The following is a 27496-nucleotide window of genomic DNA, read 5'->3' as shown; positions in this document are numbered from 1 at the left end:
TATGCTATACTCAAGAGTCCGCTGATGATGACACTACACTACGGTACAAAACCGGTTTACAGTAGCCATATTTATCTAAAGTAGACTAAGAAGTGGTTTAGGTAGAAGAAGTAACCCTAAATAGGGTTTATTATACCATGTATTCCACAAAAGTAAACTACTTTTATTTCTACTTCTATTAATCTACTAGTATTACGTAGTAATACCTAGTTTCCTACTATTTAAGTATTTTACCCCTCCTTTCTTTACTCTTCTTCACCACCTCTATCACCACCTCCACCACCTCCACCACCTCTATTATCACCTCCACCACCTCCACCACCTCTATCACCACCACCACCACCACCTCCACCACCTCTATTATCACCACCTCTATTATCACCACCTCTATTATCACCACCTCCTATTAGTAAAAATATCATGACTTATTATTATGTCATATGTGCGTATAGCGTGAAGCTAATCTTTTCTACCCCTTTTAGTCTTAGTTAGGTATTATAGCGTATAATAGATATAAAACTACTTTTTATACTTAATTTAAACCACCTATAATAAAGTAAACTACCACTTTAAACCTATTTACGGGTATACACGAGGTCAGTTTACACCTATATAGTAAACCCCTAGCGTACCATTCTACAGTAAACAATTTTTTACCGTAGTGGTAGTGATATAGGTTACAACGAAAATTATTTATAAGCGCAACCCCAGTAGCGGTACAGTATCTTGACCTTGCAGTTACTGCGAGAGCCTAAGCCAAGATAACAATGACAGGAGCTAGTTTTATGATTAAGGGAAATTAGATATAGTAGGCTTAAATAATGATTTGCAATAGTTGCGAATGAAGGCAGATAGTCCCTGAGATTATCTACGGCGATGCCATTTCTATAGCTACTGGACAAAACTGCCCAGATCCCTGTGGAAGAAAAGTACGAAAGTAAATAGCGTTGGAAGTCGGCCTAATTACCACTCCGCCTACTGTGTAGATTGATGCGCATGCCGCACTTGCACGGTACTAGGGCCGGTCTAACACTTACAAGACGGGGGTCTATTTACATCCAAGGAAACCAAATGCAAGCTATGCCTGCATGAGATGACGGGAGTAGCTGCGATGCCGGTACCAGAAACCAAGTAGTTGGATCGCTGAGATAGAATCAGTCCTGTTACCTACTAGCTTGGCTGACTGCCGTTAATCTGTATGGTATAGCATTCACGATAGTACATACAGCGTGCAATCGTAGCACTGTTTGGCGGTGTGTCGTCTCGTACGTACTTTGCACATTGGCGTTCGACAACGCTCTTGGTCATCGGGCCGATGGGCCAAGGCATGTTTCTGCGTTTTATAGGTAGTAGGTAGCTTGTACAGCGATGTAGTCAACTCTGCCGAACGAACACGAGATTGTTGTGAGGATACATTCGCATCAAACCTTACTTGTTCTTCTTAGGGCTATTTCTGCGCTTTTAGAGGGACATCATACTCTGTAATAAAATACCCCGAGGAGGAAGCACAAGCGTGTATACGAAGGAATAAAAAATACTATACCTCGAACCTGCCATTTTTGTGCATGTTTCTGTGAAGATCTAAGAGCAGGTTTGACGGGAACGCATGGTACTAAATGACATGGATATTCAATTTCGGTACTTTTACCATCATACGATTACAAGGATCAAGTAAACGCTGCACTTTACTAGGTCTCACTCCACTCAACTTGAAGAGTCCTAGAGTAGAAGCCCAAACCGACGCATAGCCAAGTTATTAGCATGATACAAATCAAGAAAGACAGGACTTTACACCCAAAATAAACACATTTTGCATCATGATTTTAGCATTCACACTACCTGTACCTACCCCTACTGTTATCTCAAGAGGCCTAACAAGAAATTTCTAGATAGGAAGAATTAATTCCCCTAATGCAAGCTTTTGAAAAGGCTACTACGGTAAATTCTAAAGAGATTCTAACTTGTTTTGGTCAAATTATCGGAAGATTGTGGAGGGCTTGGACAACTCTCTCTCTCTCTATTAGTCTAGGTTGAATCCTTCCTCCTCTAGCAACGAATAACCCTCCCTTACTAACGGTGTGGTTGAATATCAGCATCCTCCATTTTCGCTTTCTAATTGTCTTTTACCCCTTCACCTGTTTACAGTACCCCGCCGGTAACAATACTGAGCTACTACTCATCCTCACCACAATGAATTATTTCCAATCACCCTGCAGGTATAGTAATGTATCATATCTTAGCTACCCAACCTCCCAAATTAGTAGTACTCCGTTAACAAAGTGTATTCGTCCATCTAGGATAGAAGAGCAAACCCAACCCACCTGACCAAACATACAAAAGTTGATAGAAGTATGAATTCCTCCAACGAATTTCTTCCGTGTCACAGTTGATACAACCAACTCGCACTACAGTAGCTAAACCATATCATTCTGCACAAAGACTTTTTCCATGGTATGGTAAGGAGGTAGAGTGTTACAGGTTGCCAACTGTATTATGCTTGTGGACGTCTGTGATAGACTGTGGGGGACGTTAAGTAGGATGGAATTTAGGGTAGCGAGGATAGGTACCGTATACTGTGAAATAGCAATGCAATCTGTTAGCCCTGAATAAGTTAGAATCAACATATGTAGTATCTCGGCTAGCATGGTTTAGAAATTCCAGTGGCTTTGTTGGCACCTAGAGTACAGAAAGGGAGGTATACTTTTCTATGTTTGTGGAGCTGGGTAGGATTGGGGTTTTCATGATGGCATGGAGGGGCAAGGTTAATAAAGGATGGGGAGAAGGTGGGGAGAGGATGAATGTATAGTTGATTGTCTTCGGTGATGTGATGTGATGGGTGGATGGGAAATCTAATCCTCTTGCTCTGTGCATACTTGTACCCAACCATTACCGTATCGGTACATAAGCTGTTATTCTGCACCAACACCGTGTGCAACAACACACTAATATTGAATCTCGAATATGGTTTAACATTGAATAATTCATACGTTTAAACTCCCAGTGTTTCTAAAACGTCACCACAGTACATCAATCTAATCAAGAAAAGATACATCAAAATCTAGAACTTCTCTTGATTTTCTTGAAATCTATCGTCTGCATTCATTCAAACCATCATTAACATTAGTGCATCACGCCGCCCTAAGCTACTAAAAGAAACCAGAAAAATCTCTACACAAAACCACCGATACCACTTTTCCAAACGCCAGATCCATCTCACTCGCCTTTCTCTAATGTAACCTCCACCCGGAAAGCTCAGTCGCATTCGCGTACGACCTCAAATCCACGTGATGCGCAAACCTGCTACCACCTCTACCAAACTCCTGGCCGGTAAAGTTGAGAATGAGAGCGGGCGTAGTGGAAAGAGGGTTCTGAGCAACACCGGGGAATTCCTTGTCAAAGAGGGCGACAATCTCCTCTGGGGTATAAAAGTCGAGACCCTTGGATTCGATCTGGCGCTGGAAAGAGCTGAGGTATTTGCGGGTGTGCTGGAGGTCGCGCGAGGGTCCGAAGCCAATGTTGGTGACGGAGTGGCCGGGGATGATCATCTTGGGCTTGAGCTTCTCGATGAAGTCGAGGGTGGAGAGCCAGGCGCTGGTGAGGGCGGGGGTGAGCAGGTCGGAGACCCAGACGTGGAAGGAGGCGCCGAAGACGGAGTCACCGGCGATGAGGGTGGAGATGGAGGGGATCCAGAAGAGGGTTTCGTCAACGGTGTCACTGGAAACGGGAGTGAGGAGCTGGATGGGCGAGGCTTCGTCACCGGGGAGCGTGAAGAAGCTGTAGTTGTAGGGGATGGGGACACGGGGGGTCACGCTGATGTTTTCTCTGCCGAAGACGTTGGCCCAGAAGACGGACTGTGGGGACGTGTTAGCTTATGGGAATGTTTGAAGATGAAGGGTTTCTTGACTTACCACGTCGGCGACTTCGTTTTGCATGTGGCCAATTGCCTTGGCGTTGGCGTAAAGAGGGACGTCAGGGAACTGCTCGAAGAAGGCAGCACCGCTGAGGTAGTGGTCAGGGTGAAAATGGGTGATGAAGGCAGCGGTTAGAGGCTTGTTGGTAGTGTTGCGAACCCATGCAGCAAGGTTCTGTGCTTGTGGGATAGCGAGAGGCAAGTCAACAATGACTGCTGCTTCCGATCCAATGATGAGAGACGAAACGGTATCAAAAGATTGGCCACCATTGACAAACGTTTTAACCTGCAATTGATTCTTGGGGCCAGAGTGTTTAGAAGGGGCAGCGCTGGCGACGCCAACGACGGCCCATAGGAGAATGTTCTTCAACATGTTTGGCAATGTTTGTATTCTGAGTCGGGAGAAGTGCTGATCAAATAGTTGGAAGGGAAAGTTGAAGCTGCTGAATGATGCCAGAAGAAGGACAGATGGTTCCCAGCAAAGCTCTTATAGTACCGGTATGGTGACATTGTTGCTCGTGCACTGGCTACGAGTTAGCCAAGCAATGGTACTCGGGGTTACTCGTGTCTTCGCTGCTAAGAATATGGGGTACCAGCAAATTTACAAGCTCGCATTGTAAGCGGAGCCCGTGGATTGCGCCCCAGATTGTACTATCGTAGACCCTGACTTGGTGTGAAAGGGTGTAGTTGAAGGCATGCATGAGCGACGCTTTGCCGTATTGGGACGTGCACTCCGCCAAGACCGTATATCCCAGTCCTCCGATCCGTTAGCTCGCTCTCGTCGGGAGTTTTTGAAATGAAGGTTCCAAGGCTTGTGTTTCCTTGTCTGCCCATCTGGCTTGCAAACGGTGCGTTTCCAACCATGTTTGATTGGCCCTGGGGTCCGGTAAGTCTGCACTGCCGGCCCGGATGAATGTTAATAATCAGACAAAAGTCTGCTTTGGGAAATATTCGTCGAATTCTCGCGCCGCCATAGCCAACAGCTCCCAAAATTAACTGCGCCACCCTGAATGAAAGAAAGGCTGACATAATTTTTCTATTCGTCAAGGAGAAAAGATCGCGGAAGCGGACTTATTTATTTTCCCCAGCCGGACCGTCTGATGAACTTGGCCTGAATCTGGACTCGTGTCCTGCCATCGTCACCTACTATGTACTCATCTGGTAACTACGGCAATGCATTTCCGCTCCAGGTTAATTAGCTAATCCGTACCTGCGTCGGAGCACGCCATGCTGACTGGTAACTTAATCCAATGCGCGGAAGTAATTCCCTTCTTACGAAGCTGCAGAGGAAAGTTTCCACCCCTGCTCCGTCGCTATCAAGGCCACCATGACCTTCTCCGCCCTCTTCTCTAATTCTCCCGTCTGATTCGTAGCACCCATGTTCGCCATGTGCCGCAAAGTCTCAGCATCCATTCCATGGAACAAAAAGTCCAGGGCGGAGGATTTGAAATCGTGAATCAAGGGAACGGAATCCTCATCCTTCCACTGCCTTCGTAATCGCGACTGGTCCCTGCGCGCATACACCACCATCCAGATGAAGAAGATGAGAAGCGAGCCTACAATCATCGCTGCGTAGGAAAGCCATGCCCATCTGACCTCTATGCAACTTGTGTAGTTGTACATGTCCCCGAGAGCACGGTAACTCTCAACTGCGCTGTCAGCCTGACGCATGTAGGTAGTCAGGCCATCGGTCATATTCTTCAGCATGCCCTCTACGTCTTTCAATGTCCCATTACCAGATCCGCCGTTGTAAAGAGCAGTCAAGGCTTCTGTTCCTTCATATCCTGCGTAGCCATACGTCCACGAATTGCGAATATAGCCAGTGAACATCTGACTGAACAGATTATCTGAAAGACTTGTAGTCGTGATCTGGCCTATATTGTATATGCAATGCGCTGGTATGACCTCGAGAGCTTTTGTCGACGTCTTATTTCCGTTGCATAGATCGGCATGTTGATTAGCCGGAGCTCTTTCGCATGGATTGTAGTACATGGAGGGTTCCAAGACCGGATGTTCCATTGTGCCGTTGGTCCAAGATACATTGTACGGCAGCCAACGTGTGGTTTCATTGAACTCGTAACCCAGTTTATGCAAGACGTCTGCTTGTCTCGGATCGTCGAGACATTTGAGATCGGCTGCTACTCTTAGGGCTCGGTTTGTCCTGGTAATGACGCTGGAGAAGACGTCGCCCGATGCCTCTACCTCTTCTTCTGCAATGCGACCAGTCCTGACGTAGGCTTTGAATGTCTTGATACAAGGATATAGTCTGCAGCGGTATCCTTTGATGGTCTGATTTTGCTCTGGAGTGGCCATCAAGCCGTCCCACCGAATCATATTGAGTTCAGAGTCAAAGTGGGACACGAGCCCAAGATAACCACGCGACATTGCTGATCCACCGCGGGAAAGCGTCAGAGTACGTCTATCGTCTATCGTTAGACTGACGTTTGTGTATGGCGTCGTCTGGTTGAATATGTCATCGTAGCCGTCATACTGTACAAATTTCAATTCGTCGGTCACGTCCATACATGAACTACAAAACGCCAGGGTGGCGTATTCTTCTGTAAAGCTGCAATTTCCCGTGCGACAGACAAATTCCACATCGGGTTTTCGTGAGGCAAACATGCCATTGTTAACGGCTCCTCGGACACTGAGTGGGATTGTAGCCTCGCCTGCGCCTGAATGCTTTCCAGCCTGAAGAAGACCATTCACGTTAGATTAGATCAAATTACATTCTTTGTGAGTTGCAAGACTCACCTCCGTGTACGAATTAGTCCTGGCAATGTTGCCATATTCTCCAATAACACGCCTCTCGCACTCGTACGTCTTGATGATCTGTTGCGAAAACGGGTCGACGAGGAGCACCAAGATGGTGATCAGAGCCCCCAAAGACGATATGAAAGGAGTCATATGTAGTCCTCCAGACCTGTACTGATTCTTCCACAACAATTTGAGAGCTCCCAGAGGACCCCGAGACGCATTGTCGTGTGCAACGAAACTTGACAGCGACTGCGGTCGGGCTACAGCAATCCACTTGAGATGGCTAATTCCCTCCGCTAGCACAAGGCCCGCAGCTGCTTTCAAGATTACTGTATAGGCGGCGATCATCGCGTTTACAGTCAGCCCATATTGCCATTTGGGCAGCGGCTTGTGCTCGTGGGCACGAACGGTGACCACTATGGCGATGAGTGCGGCAAGAGCAAAGACGCAGCAAAGTATCTCCCACCACCATATGTTGAGATATCGATGGCTTTGCAACCATTTCTTTATGCGATTAGGTGGCTTCGGGGTAGATGGTGACTGCTTCCTCTTTGGCGGCAACATGGCTGTGAACCGGCCTCGTAGTTTAGACAACCAGCCAGTTTTGTGCTCGTTGACATCGTTGTGGGAAGCAATGGTGGAAGAAGCCCGACTAGAAGTTGCCGCAGCCTGAATGTTGGCTGATGTCGATGCTACCGCTGGAGTTGTCTCGTTTCTGTAGCCATCGCTACGATCGATGTCTATTGATTCCAGTCGATGCAAATCTTGAGTTTGACCATCCTCCTCCTGAGATAAAGACGATGACAATAAGGAAACGCTATCCTGGTTATCGAGCTGCAGTCGAGGGCTAGACGTATCATTCGCGCGAATTTGTTCGCGTTCGTGGTAACCCAAAGTCGACTGTGTCGCAGGCGGAGGAGTGCTGTGAGTCGACATGAACTAGATCAGTACCCGCTATCGTGCAATATTTTCCTGCAACTCTCCAAAAGACCAAGGCTATCGCATCGTTCATATAGCGAGGAAGGCGACGTTCTTATCTAACCAGGCGTCAGCATCTAAATTTATGATGCTGCAGGACGCCTAAAGGTAACAGCAGTTTCAGCCCCATAGCACAGGGGCGCAGTCTTGACTTTCCATTTGAAAGGTGGAAAGAGGAAGATCAGGCTGCCAAAGGCAAGTTGCTTATATGCAAGTTGCTCAGATAACCCTGCCCCCGTAGCGCCCAAGTTTTGGGGGCCAAAACCCTTCAAACTGGGTATTCCTCGATTTTGTTGGCCGAAAGCTGTTGATAGGGGCGAAATACAGATTCAAATTGCATATTGTTGTTCGGATATGGCAAGATGATTATTTAGACCAAATAGACTGTGAGGTTGGGTGAAATACAGTGTCAGCCTTGCGCATCGAGGTGATTCAGATGACCATGTGCCGAGATTCCGTGTCACAGGGGTGTGCACCGGAGAACAAGGGGATTTTTTTTTGGCGAATACAAGCTAATACCAGAGTACTGCCCATCAAAAGATGATCTGAGTTTGCTGGATACAGATGTACTATAGGAAGAGGTAGGTAGGTATGTACCACGGCACGCGCCAGAGTGGGAAGATGAGGTTTCTAGTAGCCAGGCAAGCGTGCGGGGAAACCATTTCTAGTAGTACAGTAAGACCTGGTCATCATGGTACTCAAGTTCAAAAGAACACTGATTTACAAACTGTTCGCTCCTAGGACGTAGTACCTACATATGGCACCAGAGCATCAGCGAGCTGAGTACCGGTACGCCAATCCCTCGCCCCCTAAGAATGCCACAATCGCGCAGAGTCGGATGAATTCAACCCAACACAACACGAGATTACTCACCGTACTAAACTCTCACAGACGTTATAAGGGACTCGACCATCATCCCCAACTGAGTCGTAGCCACCGTCCAAGTACAGCACATAACGCAGTGCAGTGTAAGCATTTTCCAGGGCCAGGCTACCAGCGCAAGCCCTAGTCAACCTACCGGTACCTACCCTAGCGCCTTTCTCTAACCTCGCCCCCCGACACCACCCAACATCACACCCACAGTCACAATCACACAACCCCCACCCCACAATCCCAATTGCACAGCCATGCCCCGCGGCCGCCTCATCGTCTTCGAAGGTCTCGACCGCGCCGGAAAATCAACACAATGTGCAAAGCTAGTCGCTGATTTAAGAAACGACGGGCGTGTCGTGCGGCATTTGCGATTTCCTGGTATGTTTTCACTTGCTTTTATTGTTGGGTGGCAGAGGAAGGTAGATGTCTGGGATTTCCACGGAAAGAAAAGAAAAAAAGAATGCATGTGTGTATCATGACATCTTTGCATGGTGTTTTGGAGTGTGGGGTTTGAAGGGGATGATGGGATGTAGGGGTGTTATGGGCATCTGGGAATATTGCAATTTTGCTAACGGGTGAAAACGAATAGATAGAACGACACGGATAGGACAGATGATTGATAGTTATTTGAGTGGGCAGAGTGAGCAGGAGGACCATGTTATACATTTATTGTTTAGTGCAAATCGGTGGGAGGTAGCGTGAGTGCTCCATTTGCATCGCGTCTTTGATGGCGCGGAATCCCCGTTATCCGCAAATGCTTACAAGGGGTGTGACAATGGGGGAAATGTCATGGGTGGAGGATCTTGATCTCCAGGACTAATGCGAAAGCAGACCATCCATCATGGCTGACCTGAGGGCGGGCAAAACGGTAATTGTAGATCGCTACTACTACTCCGGCTGCGTGTACTCGGCCGCCAAACAGAATCCTAGTTTATCGCTGGAATGGAGTCGGCATCCAGAGGTCGGTCTTCCACGGCCAGACTTGTGCGTCTTCCTTGATATCTCGGCCGAAGAGGCTGCGAAGAGGGGCGGCTATGGAAGCGAAAAGTATGAGAAGAAGGAGATGCAGGACCGTGTGAGGGAGCTATTTGAGATGATGATGAGTAGGGAAGAGGGTGAGGAGTTTGTGAGGATTGATGCTGGGAGGGGGGTTGAGGAGGTTGCGGCGAGGATTAGGGAGGAGGTGGATCGCTGCATTGAGCGGGTTACGAAGGCGCAGGTGCCGTTGAGGACGGTGGGGGAGTGGTAGTCATCAACTCTCATCCGGGGGTTGCTTCAGAGGTTTAATCTTCGTCCTCACTGACTTCTTCCATCCATGTTTCGTCGAGATCCTCTTCCTCTTCCTCTTCTCCGAGATTTACGTCGACTGAGGCAGCCTCATCAGACTTCTTCTGTCTTTTGGGCTTGAACAGTGCTTTGAGTTGTTCTTCGCCGTGGAGTCGTAGGCTGAGCTCTTTCATCATAACAGACCAGCTGATGGGGCTGCGGCAGCTAGGACAGGTGCCCTGTGAAGGGATCAAGGCGTCTTTGTTAGCCTCCTCTGCCAGGAATTTCTGTGAAAGACACGCGATATGCGACACGGACGGACACGAGTCGACGGGACATAGGAGGACTAGCGACTTTTCTGGGTTGGCAACCTTGTTGCAAACGGAGCAAGTGCGCTTTCGCCTCTCTCCTAGCAGGCTCATTGACTTCTCGACATACGGTTTGCAATCCTCATACGCAACTGGTATTGCTCGTATGATGTCGGGTATGAAATAGGTACGCATCTCACTGTCCACATCTGGTGCAAGATTGGGCAACTCAGCCGGTGTAAGTTGGACAGTGACACTACTTCTAAGCTTCGTTTTCATCTTCAGAATATGCCTTTCCCACTGGGTAAACACATCCGGCGCAAAGAACCTCACATTCAGCGGCCACCTACTGAAGCTCCCGACACCCAGCAGATGATGCAGATTCTTCAGCCTTGCCTCAAGCGACATGGGCGGTCTCCTCCTCCTTGTCGGGCTCGTCTTCTTCTTGCCCTTTTGCAGCTCCTCGAGCCGCGCATCACGCACATCTCTTTCAATGTGGCGGGTCGCATGCGTATTCTGCCACGCCCATTCAAACTGCAGCGCAGCAAACTTGGAGGGGAACCCTGTGACGATGCAAGTCATCTCCCATGGCCGCTTGCCTTGCATGGACGTCCGCTTTGCGCCACCCTTGCTCGAGCCATTGTGTTGGCCAAGACGACGTGCTGGGTTGGGCGTGCTGCCTATGTAGAATGCTTTGCGGTTCTTGGACCGTAGTAAGTAGCAGCAGTAGAAGGCTGGTAGGGGCCGACTTTCGATTTTCAAAATGTCGGGCATTGGGAGAATTGGGGCGTGGTAACGATGCTGATGATATGATGATGATAATGATGCTTGATGGCGATGTTGTCGTCGTGGCGATTGTGTATTGTTGTGGATCAGCGCAAGGACGAGTTCGGCATGGCCGGGATGGGTTAGTCTGGGGTGAGATGGATGTGATTGGGCCGGTAGCTCTTAGTCTGGAACACTCTCACTCTTCTCTACTAGTTATCTCGGCTAGCTTGAGGATCACGTTACTTGTCTTGTGCCATCAAAATAGCCAGCATGTAGCAGTGGCAAATCACATGATACTCAAACTACCCGAGCGCATGCGTACCGATTAGATCCTCTCTGACCTCCCATCCAGCCTGGGCTTGCTGGTTGTCAAAGCGATGAGAGAAAAAGTACTCTGCAAGTCAAGTCGCCATGCCGCATGCCGCATGCCAAAATCGAGCGTCGTCTCGTCGAGAGGCCAGTGTACCTAGGCTGCTGACGAAATCTTATCTTTATGAAAGAGAAAATAACCATGGGGCAGTAGTGAGTGTGCACCAAGACCGTGCTCAAAAAGTCGCAGTGTCGTAGTACTGGTTTTACCCAGTGGTGGTGGCATTCTCTTCTTGGTTTCCAGGAACCTCATTCGCTACTCTCATGGATGACCTGCGACGGTCCTGCGTGGCGGACAGACGGAGGAATTTTTTGCAGATACGAGTGATGAGGTGAGAGGTCTGGGTTGGCGGACAACCTTGCGTCTGATTGGGGTTTCATGCCTGTGCTTTCTCTTCTCTCGGGCCATGCAAGAGTTGCGACACATGCTACACTTCACATGGTGATGGTGGATATAAATGACCCAAAATGAACACAACAGGTAAAGATGATATTTTCGAATCATCTCTGCAAGCATATGCGGGTCACAATGCCTGCACCTGTGCAAAATGTTGTCGGTAGGCCCAGGGTGAGGATTCGGCAACTCTGGGCGTAATGCTTCCGCTTAGCGTGGCATGGAACCTCTCTTGTCTGCTCCCAGCCCTGCCCTGCCCAGCTCACATCATTCATCATTCCTCTTCTTCTTCTTCTTCTTCTTCTTCTTCCTCTTGTTCTTCGCCGCACCAAAATCTCGTCCAGCACAACGACTACGCCGCACCAACAACAACGTGAGGCTGCTTCACAGGTCCACCGTGAACTTCCGTCTTGACGTTGCCTTCGCCTGCATCACGCATTGCGCGGCATCAATCTCCGGCTAGTCTTAGAGGCAGTCCAGTCGCTTGCCCGCTAAAAAAGAGGTCCTATGCCGACACATATATACACTCGGTAGCCACCCACACCACCCGAAACCACGGCCAACCGCATTCGTTTTTCGCGCGAAACCCCTCGATATTTCGTTACGAGGCCGTGATTAGGCCAAACTTGGGGCCAGCGCTGGGTGCAGCAGCGATCTCACCATGGTCGACTTGATACCACCTGGCGGTTCCTCGACAGGCGCCACTATGACTACGTTCAGGGTCGCAGCGGACAGCGGAGCCCCCGAAGTCGGTTCTGGGCCGTCGAAATCGCGGATGAGCGGTGTTGGAGTGCCTGCTGCCAACGGTGCACACCTGAATGGCGTCGTGGGGACGATCCCTTTGAGCGCAAGGAAGGCTTCGCCATTAGACCTCGCCACTGTCGAACGCAGGGGGCAAGGAGCGCCAATCAACCACCCGCCGAAACCGAATCGCATGTTCGGCCTGCAAGAAGCGCCCACATATCGTCCCACCCCAGAGCAGTTCAAAGATCCGGTCCAGTACATTCAGAGCATCCGTGAGGAAGCCCAGAAGTTCGGCATCGTCAAGATCATCCCGCCTGAGAATTGGAACCCGCCATTTGCAATCGACACTGAGGTGAGCACATTCCCTCCCCACATCCAGCTCATCTGCACCCTATCAGAAATAGACAAGTAGACCTGAGGCGCCCGTCTCTCACTCCGAACATACACTGAATTCACTTTAGCGTTTTCATTTTCGCACTCGACGGCAGGAGTTGAATTCTGTAGAAGGCGGTATGTATCTGATTTCCCCCAATGCCCGAGGCCATAGGCTGACAAAGGACCAGGCTCACGTGCCAACCTGAACTATCTCGACCAGCTTGCTAAATTCCACAAGCAACATGGCCACAGTCTTACCCGGTTTCCCAGCGTTGACAAGCGACCGTTGGACCTGTACAAGCTCAAGAAAGCAGTTGAAACTAGAGGTGGCTTCGATCGAGTGTGCAAACAGAAGAAATGGGCGGAAATTGGCCGTGACCTTGGCTACAGCGGCAAGATAATGTCATCTCTGTCTACCTCGCTCAAGAACTCTTACCAGAAATGGCTTCATCCGTACGAGGAGTACCTTCGAGTCGTGAAGCCAGGTGTACAACAGATGCTCGAGCAAGAACATGGAGGACCGTTTACACCATCACCTGCGCCATCACCCATGAAGAAGTCACTACATAGTACACCTGCTGCGAATGCGACCGAATCTCCCGCTCTCAAGGCTTCCTATGCTCTGAACGCGAGTCTACAGGGTGATGCTGTTTCTACTCCAGCTGCAGACTTGCCACGTCCAGCGATATCGTCAGGCTTCACACCAGTGAATGCAGGAGGTTTCACGGCCGTCAATGCGCATCCACCACCTGCTCCCACAACACACCCATCCACACCAAGCTCATTTTCCGCAGTAAATGCCGCCAACGGAATTCAGCGGGACAATATGGACTCGCGCACTTCAACCCCGGCTCGGAATGGTGGAAGCCCTATGATATCAAGCCACAACACCCCCGACCTACGGCCAACTGTAGTCGGCTTGAATGCCTTGTCAAACGGGCATCCTCATAATCAGCTGAAGCGTACCATGTCCCAGGATGCCGAGAGCAGCGTAAATGAAGACGTAGACGAAGCAAATAGTCGACGCAGTAAGCGGCTGAAGAAAGGTAAGCACACATGCACATTGCGCCTCTCCTTGTGCAGTCGCACTGTATAAAGTCGCATGCGCCAGACTTCATTGTCGTACCGACTGTTGACGGTCTGGGTCCAGGCGTTTTCTCTGCTGCACCTTTGATTGGTTGTCATATTACTGACAAGATGACTCGCAGATGGCGCGCCCACCGTAGCCGGCTCTCACATGACGCAGCCTCGCCAAGCGACACCGGGTAGATCTTGTCCTCGCGTTCGCGCCGCAGATGAACGCCCAGGCGATGTAAGTTGCAATGCGTATTCCTTGTAATTTCATGTTCGTGATGCTGACTGAGATAGCGATGCGAGGCCTGCGGAACGGACAGCGATCCGACCAACATCTTACTTTGCGACAGTTGCGATGCTGGTTACCACGGCTATTGCTTAGACCCACCTATCAAAGGCATCCCTGCGCATGATTGGCATTGCCCACGATGTCTTGTCGGCACTGGTGAATTCGGATTCGAAGAAGGTGGCGTCTACTCACTCAAGCAGTTCCAGGAGCGGGCGCAGCATTTCAAGCATACCCACTTCGCGAACAAAACAGCCTTCGACCCCGTCACCAACACGCACAAGCCCATTACAGAGGACGATGTCGAGCGCGAGTTCTGGCAATCGGTCGGAAACTTGACAGAAACTATAGAAGTCGAGTATGGTGCTGACATTCATTCAACCACCCATGGAAGTGGCTTTCCCACCATTGAGAAGAATCCACGTGACCCATATTCGACCGATCCTTGGAACCTCAACATCTTGCCGTATGCACCAGATTCGCTATTCCGCCATATCAAATCCGACATTTCAGGTATGACTGTACCATGGCTGTATGTTGGCATGGTTTTCTCCACGTTTTGCTGGCATGCTGAGGATCACTACACATACTCGTCGAATTACCAGCACTTTGGTGCAACCAAGACATGGTATGGCATTCCGGGTGAAGACGCAGACAAGTTTGAACAGGCCATGCGTGATGCTGTACCGGAGCTTTTCGAGAGCCAGCCCGATCTTTTGTTCCAGCTAGTGACACTCTTGACCCCTGAGCAGCTGAAAAAGGCTGGTGTTCGTGTCTATGCGCTTGATCAGCGCGCAGGTGAATTTGTCATCACTTTCCCCCAAGCCTACCATGCTGGATTCAATCATGGCTTCAACTTCAACGAGGCTGTCAACTTTGCGCCCAGCGACTGGGAACCTTTTGGTGAATACGGCGTCCAACGATTACAAGACTATCGTCGACAGCCATGCTTCTCGCACGATGAGCTCCTTCTCGCGGCCGCGTCCAGAAAGGATACAACCATCAAGACTGCGAAGTGGCTAGGCCCAGCGCTTGAGCGTATGCGGGATAAGGAATTCCGCATACGGGCAGAGTTCTTGGAAAAACACAAGGCTGCCAAGCCTCATCGATGCAAGCTTGATGGAGTGCCGGCCCAAGAGTCTGACTGTTCACTGGATTTCGTGATTAATGATTCAGATGTTCCCGAGGACGATCTGATCTGCACTTTCTGCAAAGCGTATGGCTACTTGTCTCGCTTCTTTTGTCGAAACAGTAAAAAGGTTGTGTGCTTGCAGCATGCTGGGTGGTACGAATGCTGCACAGAAAGCTCGGAGGCTGATCGGTACTCCGGTACCAATGATCAACACGTGCTTGCGTATCGAAATACGCAGGAGTCAATCACAGCCATTGTGCAGAAAGTTCTCGAGAAGGCGAACTTACCTGAAGTCTGGGAGTCGAAATACAACACACTGTGCTCCGAGGGCCCTGTGCCTCAGCTAAAGTCGCTACGCTCTCTTTTGAACGAGGGCGAAAAGATTGATTGGGAGTTGCCTGATCTGCCCAATCTGAAATATTATGTCGAAAGATGCCAAGAAGTTGCCGAGGAGGCCCTCCTGTACACGACCCGAAAGCAGCAACATCGTCGCAAGGCTGAGCGACCAGGCAGAGGCCGACCCAGCAAGTCAGCAGTAGCAGAAGCAGAAGACAAGGAACGTGAATATCGGAGCGTCGAAAACATGCAGAATCTCCTCATCAAAGCAAAGAAACTGGGATTCGACAGCCCTGAGATAGTCACATTGACGGAGCGCGTTGACAGCATTGCGGAGTTTCAGGATAGAGCCCGGGGTGCGTTGCGTGACCGACCTGCCCAACAGAGCATCGCCAGGCTGGACGAACTTCTCGAAGAGGGCAAAACATTCAATGTTGACTTGCCCGAACTGGAGTCGCTTGAGAAGGTTGTGCAGCAACTCAAGTTCCTCCGAGAAACTAACGAGTTCAAATTCAAAACTGCGACCACATTGCAAGAAGTCAGTGACCTCATCGCACGTGGTATTGAGGTCGGCATCCCCGAGAATCATCCTGATATCCATTATCTCCAGAGCAAGAAAGAGCAGGGTGAATTTTGGGAGACAAAGGCCAAAGAACTCATGGCTGTGGAAAACGTCCACTACCAACAGCTTGACGCGCTATCAAAGCAAGCGACCACCTTGCCAGTCACTCCAGAGACTCGTGCGGCTGTCGATGCCATCTTGAAGAAACAGCGAGACGCCCAGGAACTGATCATGTCCCTGTACGAACGCAGCAAGAATCCCGACTTCTCTCAGCGACCAAAGTATATGGAGGTCAAGACGGCGATGGAGGCGCTAAACGTACTGAACAGCAAGCCGGCGGGCACGATCGATCTTGAGAAAGAGCAAAAGCGACACGAGGATTGGATGCGACGGGGCAAGAAGTTGTTTGGCAAGGCAAATGCGCCGCTTCATATCCTTCAAGCTCACATGAAACAAGTAGATGACAGGAATCGTGCCTGTTTCGATTTGTCAGATCAGCCGCGTATGCCTGTTGAGCCCGCTTCGCGCGAGGCCTCTGTAGTGGAGGGCGAGGAGGCAGATGGTTCAGGTTCGAGCCGGGATGTCTTCTGCATTTGCCGCAAACCCGAGGCAGGAATGATGATTGAGTGTGAGCTCTGTCACGAATGGCAAGTCATCATCTACACTGCCTGCGATATGTGTGCTAATACTAGAACAGGTATCATGGCAAATGTTTGAAGCTCGCGCGCGGCAAGGTAAAGGAAGACGAGAAGTATACCTGTCCCATCTGCGACTACCGAGTCAAGATACCTCGCGATGCAACCCGACCCAAGCTCGAAGACTTGCAAGCCTGGCAAGACGAGATCCCGAATCTGCCCTTTCAGCCGGAGGAGGAGGAGGTCCTGGAGTCTTTGATTGAACACGGCACCAAGTTCCGCGAGTATGTTGCGCAATATATCAACCCCATGCTGTCAAGTCCAGACGAGTTGGGCACACAGCGATTTTACTTGCGGAAGCTGGAGGGCGCAGAGATTCTGCTCACACACGAAATCAATTTCTTCCGACAGGAATTGCACAAGTTCGCACCCGTCGCTCCTCACCCGCCTCCCGTGCTCCAAGTCTCTCTTTCGACGCGCAAGCCACGGCCAACCAAGCAACAGAAGCTCATGAATCAACTGGGCATCACGAATCCCGACGACTTGCCTCAGCAATACAAGAGCAAGTCGCATTCGTCCAGGCAGTCGTGTGTCAAGAATGCCGAGCAGCCCAGAACGCAGAGTCTGCAACCGGCTCCAGAGCAGTCTCACACTCCACCCGGGGATCCTCGGCGAGCGGCGGGCGAGAGTGAATACTTCAACAATGCGCCTAGGACATCCTACAACAACTCACCTACCTTTACCTCGAATGCAGGGCTAGACTTTGGTGGCGCAAGCATCGCGCCCATTGATCCTGGTCTCTTTGAAAGCTCTGGACCAGCAGCCACGAGTCCGATGCACGAGGCATTCAAGAGCTCAGGCAACGGACAAGAGCTGTTTGGTGAGGCTATGGAGATGGGTGGCGGCCAAGCGGAAGAAGCTTTGGCCGTCACAGAGGGAAACAGCTATATGGAGTAGTAGTCGATGTAGCTACTGCCCGACCCAATGCGCTCACCAGCAACAGGCTTTTGCTGACCATCATTTATCGCCATCATGACAGGCAACAACAAACAACAAAGCCATCATCGATATACAAAAAAGCCCAGGACGAGACAGGGGAGCTCTACTATCACGACATGTATTTCAGCCCAAGCGGGGGGCTTTTCTTTTGTCTTATACGTCTTTTTCTTATATCCTTTTGCATATTTCTCTGTTTTACTCTCCAATAAAAAGGGAGGGGGGGGAGGCTAAAGGGATGGGCTAATATGGGCTACCTAGTACTCCTCTCCACTGCAGTCGAACTCTTTTTCGAGAGGTGGGGGGTGAGAGAGGGACAAGACGGGCAGAGGAGAGGAGCTCGGTGCTTTTCTTTGTCTGCATTACATGGGGTGTTTTTTTAAGGGAGTGTATGATTGACGGGTCTAAGGGATCAGATACCCAGGATAGGCGTGGTTAGTTGTGGGTTTTGTGTTTTTTCTAGTTTGTGGGTGTGTGTGGATGTGTGGGGTGGGGGTAGGTGTGTGTTCGATTAGTGCAATGAATGGCTATCCTGTATTTTGCAGGATGAAATATGATCGTTTGTGTGATTATTATGACGTGGAGAAGCCGAGTAGTGTCCTAGATGGATGGCTGAATTGATGGCTTAATGGCTTGATTGATGATGTATGGCTGTGGGTGGACGAGTGCGCGGGGAGGTTGTCAGCGGGGCGGAGCGGAATGCTGAGGGGGTGGTCCGGGCGTCGAGATTGGAAAAAGATGGCGAGCGACGACATGGAGCATGCCATGCACGCACGACCTTCAAGGGACGACCAACCTTCACCATGCTGCCTAGTAGAGGGCTGCGGCCCGCCCAATTCACTCTTCCCCTGGCGGCCTCGCGACAGTCAATCGCACTTCGCTCCCATGCATCCAGACAGGTACGTTGGATGCCATTTCAATTCCGTTCCCTGGCACGCTGCTGGCTCGACGCCTCCATGTTCATGCGCACCGTCAGGTTGCTGTGGACTTGGACTACGCGCACACGAATATACACACCCACGTGTATATACTCATACATACATATATATTCATATATGCATAGCTTTCACCACTGTCATCATCTCGATAACATGATGAACCTCTGGCCAACCAAGACATGACAGCTTACTGACACACAGTACGATTCAGTACTCGTCTCTGCACAGAACCGCCGCTCTCTCCACAACCCCCAACCCATTATATCGTCGCAGTCCTCTCCAATCGGCATCATGGAGGACAGGCGCAATCCCTTCGTCCCACAAAGTCTTCACAGCGTCTTCGGTCCGCTATGGGTCATGGTATGCACCATGGAGTTGGGGCAAGTCCAGCGCCCCGGCCAGTGAGGCCACCAGCACCGCCGCCGCCGCCTCCTCAGGCTCATCCACAGAGCTTGTACCAATTGCCGAATATAGCAATCGCCCAGCTTCCGAATTCGCTGCCCAGCATGCCTCATCACAAACCCAGTCGGCAGTAACGACGTCGACACCGGAAATAGCACCTGCCGCTATCGACCAGGCGGCTGTCGTCGACAGTACCTCCAACATGACGGCCGACACCGACCCAGTTGACAGCCTACTCCTGCCCGATCTACCCGACTTGCCACCCACTGCCGTCATTGATCCTACAAAATTGATCGATCACGTCGGACAATTGAAGGAGTTGGGCCTCGACTATGGCTGGGGCGTGACGACCGTGTTCGAGAGAATGATCGAGTACATGTACCTAACTACAGGCTTGGGCTGGGGTGCCTCCATTGTCCTTGCTTGTGTCGCCGTTCGCTCCCTCACTTTCTACTTCCAGGTCCGAAACTCTGACAAGATGGCTGTCATGGCCTCTATGAAGCCCATCACGCAGCCACTCCAGGAAAAGTTGGAGGCGGCCATTGCACGCGGCGATGACCAACAGGCCAACATTGTGAGAATGCAGCAGAGCCAGGTCTTGAAGCCATACGTTGGTAGCATGGCGTCGATGGGAGGCTTCATGGTTGCGCAAGCCTGGATTGGTTTCTGCGCCTTCAGGTGTTTGCGAGCCATGGGCCAGCTGCCGGTCCCAGGAATGAACCAGGACGGCTTCTTGTGGTTTGCCGACCTGACGATGAGGGACCCGTACTTCATCCTGCCCGCTACCACTTCAGCCATCATGTACTTTGTCTTCAAGGTAATTCCTCCACGCCTCTCCCTCGGCCTTGCCCAACTAATACTTCATTGCAGAAAGGCGGTGAAACTGGTATCACACAGTCCCCTAATGGCGCCGTAACATCAAAAATCATGTCTGGTCTCGCCGTTTTCGTTGGCTTGATCACTGCCTTCCAACCCGCAGGTCTGCAAATCTATTTCCTCGTCTCCGGTATCTTCGGTGCCGTGACGGGCTGGCTGCTACGACAGAACTGGTTCCGACACAAGATTGGCATCCACCTGATTCCGGACGCCCAGCAAACCGAAAGGAACACACAAATTGTGAGCCGCGAGATGGCCGAGGCCAAGAAGCCAGTGGCCAAGCTTCGCTACCAAGCACCCACTCTCTCCACCAGCAGCATCAAGATTAAGCCGGGCACGCCAGTCCCCGCCTACATGCGACGCGAACCCGTCCGCAGCCCCGCCGATGGACCACCGTCTCGGGACTACGACTTTGAAGAGGGTGCGGCGGGCAAGCCGTTGAAGGAGAAGCTCGACTATTACCGGAGAAATTACAGGCTGAGCTATGTGGCGAGGCGGATGGCCCAAGGGTTTGAGAAGACGATGAGGAGTTATGGGCTTGGTGGTAAGAAGGTTGATGTGGCTGAGGAGAGGAGGAAGAAGAAGGCGCAGGAGTGGGAGATTGAGAGGAGGAGGAGGTTTGAGAATAGGAAGTAGAGTGGGGAGTGATGAGAATGAAGGAGGAGGAGAGTAGTGGTTGTATGATAGGATTGGATGTGGGGGAAAAGAGTTGCGCATCTATGCATGTATGTGTACACGGAACCTTTTGAGATTGGGGCAAGGTACGTTTTGTAGAGTACAAGGGCGTCAATGTACAATTATTCAACTCGCAAATGGCATGTCTTTATTACTGTAGATGGGATGATGATGATGATGATGGGTTCTCGGCATTCAGACTTGCGTATGACTCTTGTCAGTGTGATAGGATACCTTGTGGATGATTATTGTGTTGCTTGGTTTTCTGGATGCGAGATACCACACATGTATCCTTTCTCTATCTCTGGTATCTCGTAACGTATCCCACACTTGATGCCCATCAAACCCCCCCCTCACCCTTCAATATTCCTTTTGTTTTCCTACATTTTTTCTCTATCGAGCGAGATTGCGTGGGGTTTATTTACATGGTTTTTGATGTTGTATTTCTTTGCTTTTCCGAGCTTCTATTTTCCATTCCCATTGTTTCTGTTTCTTCTGGCCTTGTCCTGCTGTCCTCGCCTCGACTTTTCAATGGCCCTGCAGAATCAAAAATGCATGGTCAGAGATTTATTCGAGCGAGGTGTACATGTCTAGTTCCTGGCCGTTTCTGCGTCGCCGTTCGATGGGGTCGGGGCGGATTTCTACGCCGGGGCCGGCGGGGCGGGGGGTGGAGGAGGTGCGGTGGGAGGGGAAGATCTAGGTGGGGTGGGGGGTTAGCCGGTGTTGTGAATTGAGGTGATGGGAAGGAAAGGAAAGGGGAAAAAAGAGTAAAGTCAGGCCAACAAACACCCAGGCTAAAACAAAAGCCATGCTATGAAAGCAAAAATCTGAACACAAAAACAAAAACACAAACACACCTTTGTCCCACTCCAACCCAGCCTAAACGCCGCCTCATTCGCCACCAGCTCGCCAAAGCCCAGCATCAACCCGTTGACAAAGGGCAGGAGGAGGTTGATAGCGGCGCCGCGGAGCAGACTCCAGAGTGTAGGCGGTTTGTAGAGGATGAGGGGGGTGTGGGGTGATGAGGCCGAGGGCGAGGGCGAGGGGCTGTTGGTGCTGGGTGGGTCGGCAGCGGAGGGGGAGTCGTAGGTTTCGCTGTCGGAGGGGAGGGTTGCGGTTGAGGAGGTTAGGGTGTTGGTGGAGGGGGACATTTTGGTGGGGAGGGAAGAGAAGGGGGAGGGGGAGGGTGGGTGGATTCTGTCTTTTCTTTTGTTTATTTGTTTGTTTCTTCTTTCTTCTTGGTTTGAGTACGGAAGGGGGGGGGGTTGGGGGTTGTATGCGGAGGTGGTGCGGAGGTGGAGGTGGAGGAGGGAGCGGAGGATGGGATTGTTCTGCTGGTTCTTGCAACCCTCGTGGTGTTTTTTTTTCTAGCAATGTTGGTTCTTTATGGTGGATAGCTAGACGGTTTCGAGGGGCTCCATGGACGGTGCTGGGAAGATGGCTTGCGAGCGAGGTTGAGGATGCTGTTGGTGAGGCTCTTCGGGATGGTTGAGATGAGTGGCTAAGGCTTGGCAGATGGGGAGCTTGGGGGACATGTGGATGGCGAAGTGCTGTCGGATCTGTAGGGTGCCACGTGGGTTTGTGTCAAGATGGGTTACTCCTAAGAGGTTGTTGTTAACGTGTAGCTAGAGGGGTGTTCTATTATTGCCCTACCTAGTTACCGTGTACATGAATTTTTGCATGCCCAAGATGCTGAAGCCAACGTCTCTCACATTGCCAAAAGGTTGACATCAGCGCCACGGTGGGACCAAGTCTAACCCCACCACTACTCTAACCACAACAGCTTTCCCCCCTCCCTCCCCCTCCCCCAAACAATCGCCCATCTTGCCTTGCCCCCAACCACAACCCCAACCCCAACCCTGACCCACAACAACCCCCCCCCCCCAACACACTCACCAGCCTCTCCCTTCTGCACTCTCATGTCTGAAGGTAATCCCGTGGTTCGGGATGACCAGATTGAGCACCTGGCAAGCTTGACTGGCCTCGATCCTGCCCAGGTATGTCGTCCTGTATACTGTACACACACAGCACATGGAAGCTTCCAGAGCTGCCTGCCATTCAACTAATTCTCTCCAACTGATCCTGATTCTCTCCTACAGGCTGAACGCTACCTCAACGCCTCCAACGGTGACATAACCCTCGCTGCTGCTCTCTTCTTTGACGAATCCGCCGAACAGGCAGAGGGCGACTCAGACGAAGACGTAGAAATGGCCGGTGGCAATCAGCCCGCGGATTCCCATTCCTCCAACCCCAATGCGCCCCAACAGCCAGCAGCCGGCGGTGGTCGTACCCTTGGTGGTGCATATGTGCCCCCTGCGGCAGCCTCGTCTTCCTCCTCATCCTCACAACCGGCCGCTGCCAGAAGACAAGCGCCACAGCGGGGTCTCCGGACACTCAAGGACCTGCAGTCGGGTGGCGGGGGTGGACCTGCTCGCAACCACTCTTCCGATGACGACGATGCTGAAAAGGACGATGAGAACCAGGACTTCTTTGCTGGCGGTGAGAAGTCAGGCCTCGCTGTGCAGAATCCCAACGCAGCCAACCCGCGCGACCAGATCAACAACATCTTGAAGCGCGCGCGACAGTAGGCTCCCACTTGAAGCGATTCTTCGCCACCATCTCTACAACAGTAACTGACCGAGATGCAGAAATGCCCCACGTCCCGGCGGTGACGACGAGCAGCCCAGGTCGCACTTCCGCGGCGCAGGCACTACCCTGGGTGGCGACGATGCTCCCTCTCGTACCATTCCTGATCCAACGGCCAACATCCCCGCCCCGCCCCCGCGCGCTCACCGTGAACTGCACCTCTGGCGCGACGGCTTCTCTGTCGACGATGGCGCCCTCTTCCGCTACGACGACCCAGCCAACGCTCGTACCCTCGAGATGATCAACACCGGTCACGCCCCACTACACATCCTCAACGTCGAGCACGGCCAGGAAGTCGACGTCGAGGTACACGCGCACAAGGACGAGGACTACAAGCAGCCAAAGAAGAAGTATGTTCCCTTTTCGGGATCGGGAAATCGGCTCGGCAGCCCGACTCCCGCTGCCAGTGGTAGTGCAGCGGCTGCTCCCAGCGCGGCTGTCACCTCGTCTTCATCGGCTTCAGCGTCCACTGCATCTGCGCAACCGACGGTGGATGTCGATGACTCGATTCCCACACTGATGCTCCAGATCCGTCTGGGTGACGGTACACGGTTACAGAGTCGCTTCAACACTACACACACCATTGGCGACGTCTACGACTTTGTCACACGGTCCAGTGCGGAGAGCCAGCAGCGCGAATACGCGCTCATGACGACATTTCCCTCCAAGGAACTCACGGACAAGAATCAGGTCTTGGGAGACATGGCCGAATTCAAGCGCGGAGGCGTGGTGGTGCAAAAATGGAAATGAAAAGTGGATCCCGTATCCTTTTCACAAGAATGAGGCACAGGTATCATGCACAGTAGCAGTAGTTCTGGCATTCGAGTGAGATTAGGATATCGTACATATGCGCAGTACTGCAGGCCCTCGATGGCGCATGATGACTGTACTGTGCCCTGCGTCCCTGGCCCTTTTCTTTTTCCTTCTTTTTTTTCTCTGCAATGTGAAACTCAACCGACGGAGCCCTTGCCCAAACAAAGAACAAGAAACCGTCTGTTGCCAGCCGGCCCGATTAGGCTTTTTTGTACATGCATGGATAAGGCGTCTTATCATGATTGCACTTGTGTTATGTAGGTACCCACAGGTCCATGGCACCAGCCTATATGAGGGAAGTTTCAATGGGAGCATGGAGATGGGGGACATTTGTAAGTTTTCTTCCAGGTCTTTCTATCCTTTACTTCACTCGAACGAAGTTCAGGAGGGCATAAAAGTCTGGGTTGGTAGGGCAGGTCTAGCGAATGTTTGTAGACGCTGTGCTAATCTTGGCATGCATGGACGCATGTATTCCAAGGTTACATCATGTTGAGGCTATACAGGTGGTCGGGTTATACAGTCTACTACCCACATGCGTGGCATTTGCAGCAGGTAAAATGCAGTCACTGCTATGATTATCTTATCCGTGGATACCGGTAATGCTTTGGCGCTTTTACCATATTACCTACTTTGCACACATGTACGGAGTATATCCGCCATCCTCGTGAGTCGTGTCCAGAGCAAAATCGCCACTTGGCGTACGTATTGTGGATTTGTGTTCTGTCGTATTGGGTTTGTGCGGTAGAGTATTGGGAGAGTATGGTAGATTTACAATAGAGTTCGCTTGGGTTTCCTCGCCCGTGTTTATGTGCAGGAGAATGAGGGACGGGGGGGACTGGAGTCGGTAGTTGAGAGAATCGTGTCTTCTAAAGCACCATGGCATGTTTAACTAGACTGGAATAGGCATAGCGGTCTGTAATCTCATCAGTTTACTTTGCTGGTGGGCAGCTTCATCATCCCACATGATCCAATCTGTCAGGCTATGCTATCATACTGGGTACATATTGTACAACTCAAATCAAGAGGAACACGCTAACGAGCAGACCCAGGATGGAATACCGGTACAGCTGCTGAACCGCTTCATGATCGACAAGGCAACATTCTGAAATAGTAGCCAACAAACAAGGTAGAACACAACCTTGGGCCCCCCGTCCCGACAGGCACCTTCCGCGGACAAGAGAAGGATATCTGAGATCTTGGAATCGCACAGACGATCCGAAACCTCCGAAACCAGGGGTAAAGCAGTGAGGTTCTGTTGCATGGCACACTAAGCACAAGACAGATCGCCGCTACAGATACGGGGGTGACGTGACAACTCCAGGATGAACAGGAAATGCACGTTGCATTTTATCCTGCGGAAAATTTATAATATGGGGCGATTTAGGGTAGGTACCACTCTATCAGTACGCCGTGAGAGTTGATAACTTATCCGCATACTGCCACAACACAGTTGGGATGATCAACAGATACGATGACTCCACTGAACTATACGTCATCAACCACATCCTAGGAACACTAGTAACAGTCTCGAGTGCCTACAGCCCTTGGGATGCTTTGAAATGCGAAATCTTCTCACACGTTTCAATGCTTTCTTCAAAGGGATCCGCCTCGATTGTTATCCAGGCGAGACCCGCGTCAGGCAGGAGAGTCCCAGGTGCAAGACCAACTCCATCAGCCCTTCACTGAACCAAAGCAAGACATCTTCCACTCCCGTCCAAAACGGGATAAACATCTTAAGAGGAACAGGAGTAAGGAACGGGCCCCACAACCCTGCCTACCAAACAGGCTCCTCTTGCATGTAGAAAAGAGAAAACAAGCCCACCACCCCTTCCCAACCGCAGCCCCGTTCCACGCCTTCCTACTCAATGGAACTAATTTCCCTCCCTTTAGATCCCGCGAGGTTCGACGTTTGCTGATACCAAGGCGAGTCTATGCCAAGGCTGATCATCAGACGGCAATGACGCACGCTGATTTATATCCGCTTACATATTATATCCCCGGTCATCCGCTTACATATTATATCCCCGGTCATCCGCTTACATATTATATCCCCGGTCCAGAGCGCGAACATGCATGCTACACATATCCTCCCCCCCAGAGTTCTAGACTCTGTGGACTTGAGGAAACGCGAGGGGTCGTTACGTCGTTACCCGGGTCACTGGGGCCCATTTGCTAATGTGTGCAGAGTCGTTTGTTTCTGTAATAGCCGGGATGAGGGTTGTGTGTAGCCGTGTATCTGCCTGAGAATGAGTATGCGGGATAATTGTTGTTTGTGATTAGGCGGGGGATGGTGTACCGGTTGATAGTTGCGCAGAGCTACTATACTGGTATACTACGCGTAGCTATTCCACATGGTCCAGACATCCCGAGCGCTTAGCCGCTGCGATGCAGATTGGAAGAGTGCACTGTGGCTATGTAAACGTAGTTATTGTAGCATGGATGGGAGCCATGATGGAGGTGTTGCGAGTGTTTCCCGTTCTGTAGACTTACTTGCCTTTGGGGGAGGAGGCTGGGAGCTGCTACTTGCAACATGTAAGCCCTAGCACGTGGGAGGCATGTTGGTTGGGATCGGCAATGCGCGTTACCTACTTGTCATGTACCGGTATGTCTTTGCCACGGTCTGTCCTACTGTCTATGTGTTCACTGATATTACATACTATTTTTGGGGGGGGGGGGGGCTGCCTGGCGTGGTGAGAGTCGTTCAGCCTACATGTTATGACTGCCGCAGAATCATTCACTCTAATATAATTAATATACTCTTGCAGATAAAAAAAACTCCACCATCAGATGTGGCACCGAGGAAACGGTGTGCAGATACCGGATCATCGCAATGACGAAGGACCAATTCTCGGCAGTTTCGCCGTCTTATCTTAGTCTTGTTTATTGCGTGCATAGGCATTCGGATTCGCATCGGCATGGGAACTTGTCCCATCGCTGGCAGCGTCAGCGCTGGTTCCTGGCACTACTGCGGGAATACTGTGGTCCCTTACCTATATAGGTCAACTACTTGTCGTGCAGACGCTAAACTAGGTACTTGTGTAATGTAGATGCACATGGGAAGGTCCTTGAACCCATCTTCATCAGCGCCATCCTCCTACGTCTGTTCCCGTACAGAGGGAAAAGGAACATGCCATGGGACCCGGTAATTGCCATATTAAACCGACGCTTTTGGCGTACGTATGTGTTGTGTATTGTGCCATCCTACAGGATCCGAACTCTACGGTAGATGTGGTGTGGGAGCAGGGAAAAATTCACAGAGGATGGGATATCGTGGCAGTAGGGTTCAGGAATATTCTTCTCGTGTTTAAACACAAAGTATGCATAATATAGAGTACATTTCACCCTCTCCATCTGCATCTACATATATACACGCCGCAATAAGC

The 27496-nt window shown here is 50.9% G+C and overlaps 9 protein-coding genes across 9 annotated transcripts; 5 read left to right on the top strand and 4 right to left on the bottom strand.

The window, feature by feature from the left end:
* Positions 1-3062: 3062 nt before the first annotated feature.
* IAQ61_003385 (uncharacterized protein) lies at positions 3063-4283 on the bottom strand (the record flags this gene model as incomplete). The annotated part of the gene is made up of 2 exons (XM_003844997.2): positions 3063-3851; positions 3909-4283. The coding sequence occupies 2 exons, from the start codon at positions 4281-4283 to the stop codon at positions 3228-3230; spliced, it is 999 nt and encodes a 332-aa protein (XP_003845045.2). The 3' UTR covers positions 3063-3227.
* Positions 4284-5182: 899 nt separating this feature from the next.
* IAQ61_003384 (uncharacterized protein) lies at positions 5183-7603 on the bottom strand (the record flags this gene model as incomplete). Its single annotated transcript, XM_003844995.1, has 2 exons — positions 5183-6601; positions 6665-7603. The coding sequence occupies 2 exons, from the start codon at positions 7601-7603 to the stop codon at positions 5183-5185; spliced, it is 2358 nt and encodes a 785-aa protein (XP_003845043.1).
* A 484-nt stretch (positions 7604-8087) lies between these two features.
* Positions 8088-9767, top strand: IAQ61_003383 (uncharacterized protein; the record flags this gene model as incomplete). The annotated part of the gene is made up of 8 exons (XM_066095951.1): positions 8088-8102; positions 8221-8226; positions 8283-8320; positions 8387-8392; positions 8613-8665; positions 8729-8896; positions 9108-9216; positions 9350-9767. 8 exons carry the CDS (start codon positions 8088-8090, stop codon positions 9765-9767), a joined length of 813 nt encoding a protein of 270 aa, XP_065954196.1.
* Positions 9768-9801: 34 nt separating this feature from the next.
* On the bottom strand, positions 9802-10866 carry SLX1 (Slx4p interacting protein; the record flags this gene model as incomplete). Its single annotated transcript, XM_003844992.1, has 1 exon — positions 9802-10866. One exon carries the CDS (start codon positions 10864-10866, stop codon positions 9802-9804), a length of 1065 nt encoding a protein of 354 aa, XP_003845040.1.
* A 761-nt stretch (positions 10867-11627) lies between these two features.
* Positions 11628-17994, top strand: IAQ61_003381 (uncharacterized protein). The gene is made up of 6 exons (XM_066095950.1): positions 11628-12719; positions 12829-12877; positions 12931-13788; positions 13951-14054; positions 14111-16779; positions 16830-17994. Exons 1-6 carry the CDS (start codon positions 12285-12287, stop codon positions 17722-17724), a joined length of 5010 nt encoding a protein of 1669 aa, XP_065954195.1. The 5' UTR covers positions 11628-12284; the 3' UTR covers positions 17725-17994.
* A 572-nt stretch (positions 17995-18566) lies between these two features.
* IAQ61_003380 (uncharacterized protein) lies at positions 18567-20615 on the top strand (the record flags this gene model as incomplete). Its single annotated transcript, XM_066095949.1, has 3 exons — positions 18567-18662; positions 18913-19920; positions 19974-20615. 3 exons carry the CDS (start codon positions 18567-18569, stop codon positions 20613-20615), a joined length of 1746 nt encoding a protein of 581 aa, XP_065954194.1.
* Positions 20616-21221: 606 nt separating this feature from the next.
* On the bottom strand, positions 21222-21805 carry IAQ61_003379 (uncharacterized protein; the record flags this gene model as incomplete). Its single annotated transcript, XM_003844988.2, has 2 exons — positions 21222-21350; positions 21512-21805. The coding sequence occupies 2 exons, from the start codon at positions 21803-21805 to the stop codon at positions 21222-21224; spliced, it is 423 nt and encodes a 140-aa protein (XP_003845036.2).
* A 768-nt stretch (positions 21806-22573) lies between these two features.
* IAQ61_003378 (uncharacterized protein) lies at positions 22574-24050 on the top strand (the record flags this gene model as incomplete). The annotated part of the gene is made up of 3 exons (XM_003844987.2): positions 22574-22651; positions 22754-23238; positions 23303-24050. The coding sequence occupies 3 exons, from the start codon at positions 22574-22576 to the stop codon at positions 24048-24050; spliced, it is 1311 nt and encodes a 436-aa protein (XP_003845035.2).
* Positions 24051-25568: 1518 nt separating this feature from the next.
* Positions 25569-25799, top strand: IAQ61_003377 (uncharacterized protein; the record flags this gene model as incomplete). Its single annotated transcript, XM_066095948.1, has 1 exon — positions 25569-25799. The coding sequence occupies one exon, from the start codon at positions 25569-25571 to the stop codon at positions 25797-25799; it is 231 nt and encodes a 76-aa protein (XP_065954193.1).
* Between the last annotated feature and the right edge of the window lie 1697 nt (positions 25800-27496).

The sequence above is a fragment of the Plenodomus lingam genome, assembly GCF_022343315.1.
Source record: "Plenodomus lingam strain CAN1 chromosome Unknown contig_17, whole genome shotgun sequence".
NCBI classification, from domain to species: Eukaryota; Fungi; Ascomycota; class Dothideomycetes; order Pleosporales; family Leptosphaeriaceae; genus Plenodomus; species Plenodomus lingam.
The sequence above is the reverse complement of the archived record's forward strand: the minus strand, read 5'-3'. Positions and strand labels throughout refer to the sequence as shown.

Coding starts and splice junctions, on each gene's coding strand:
- IAQ61_003381 (XM_066095950.1), top strand. CDS start 12,285: ATGGTCGACTTGATACCACCTGGCGGTTCCTCGACAGGCGCCACTATG. Junction 12,878..12,930: donor GTTGAATTCTGTAGAAGGCG/GTATGTATCTGA, acceptor ACAAAGGACCAG/GCTCACGTGCCAACCTGAAC. Junction 13,789..13,950: donor CAGTAAGCGGCTGAAGAAAG/GTAAGCACACAT, acceptor GATGACTCGCAG/ATGGCGCGCCCACCGTAGCC.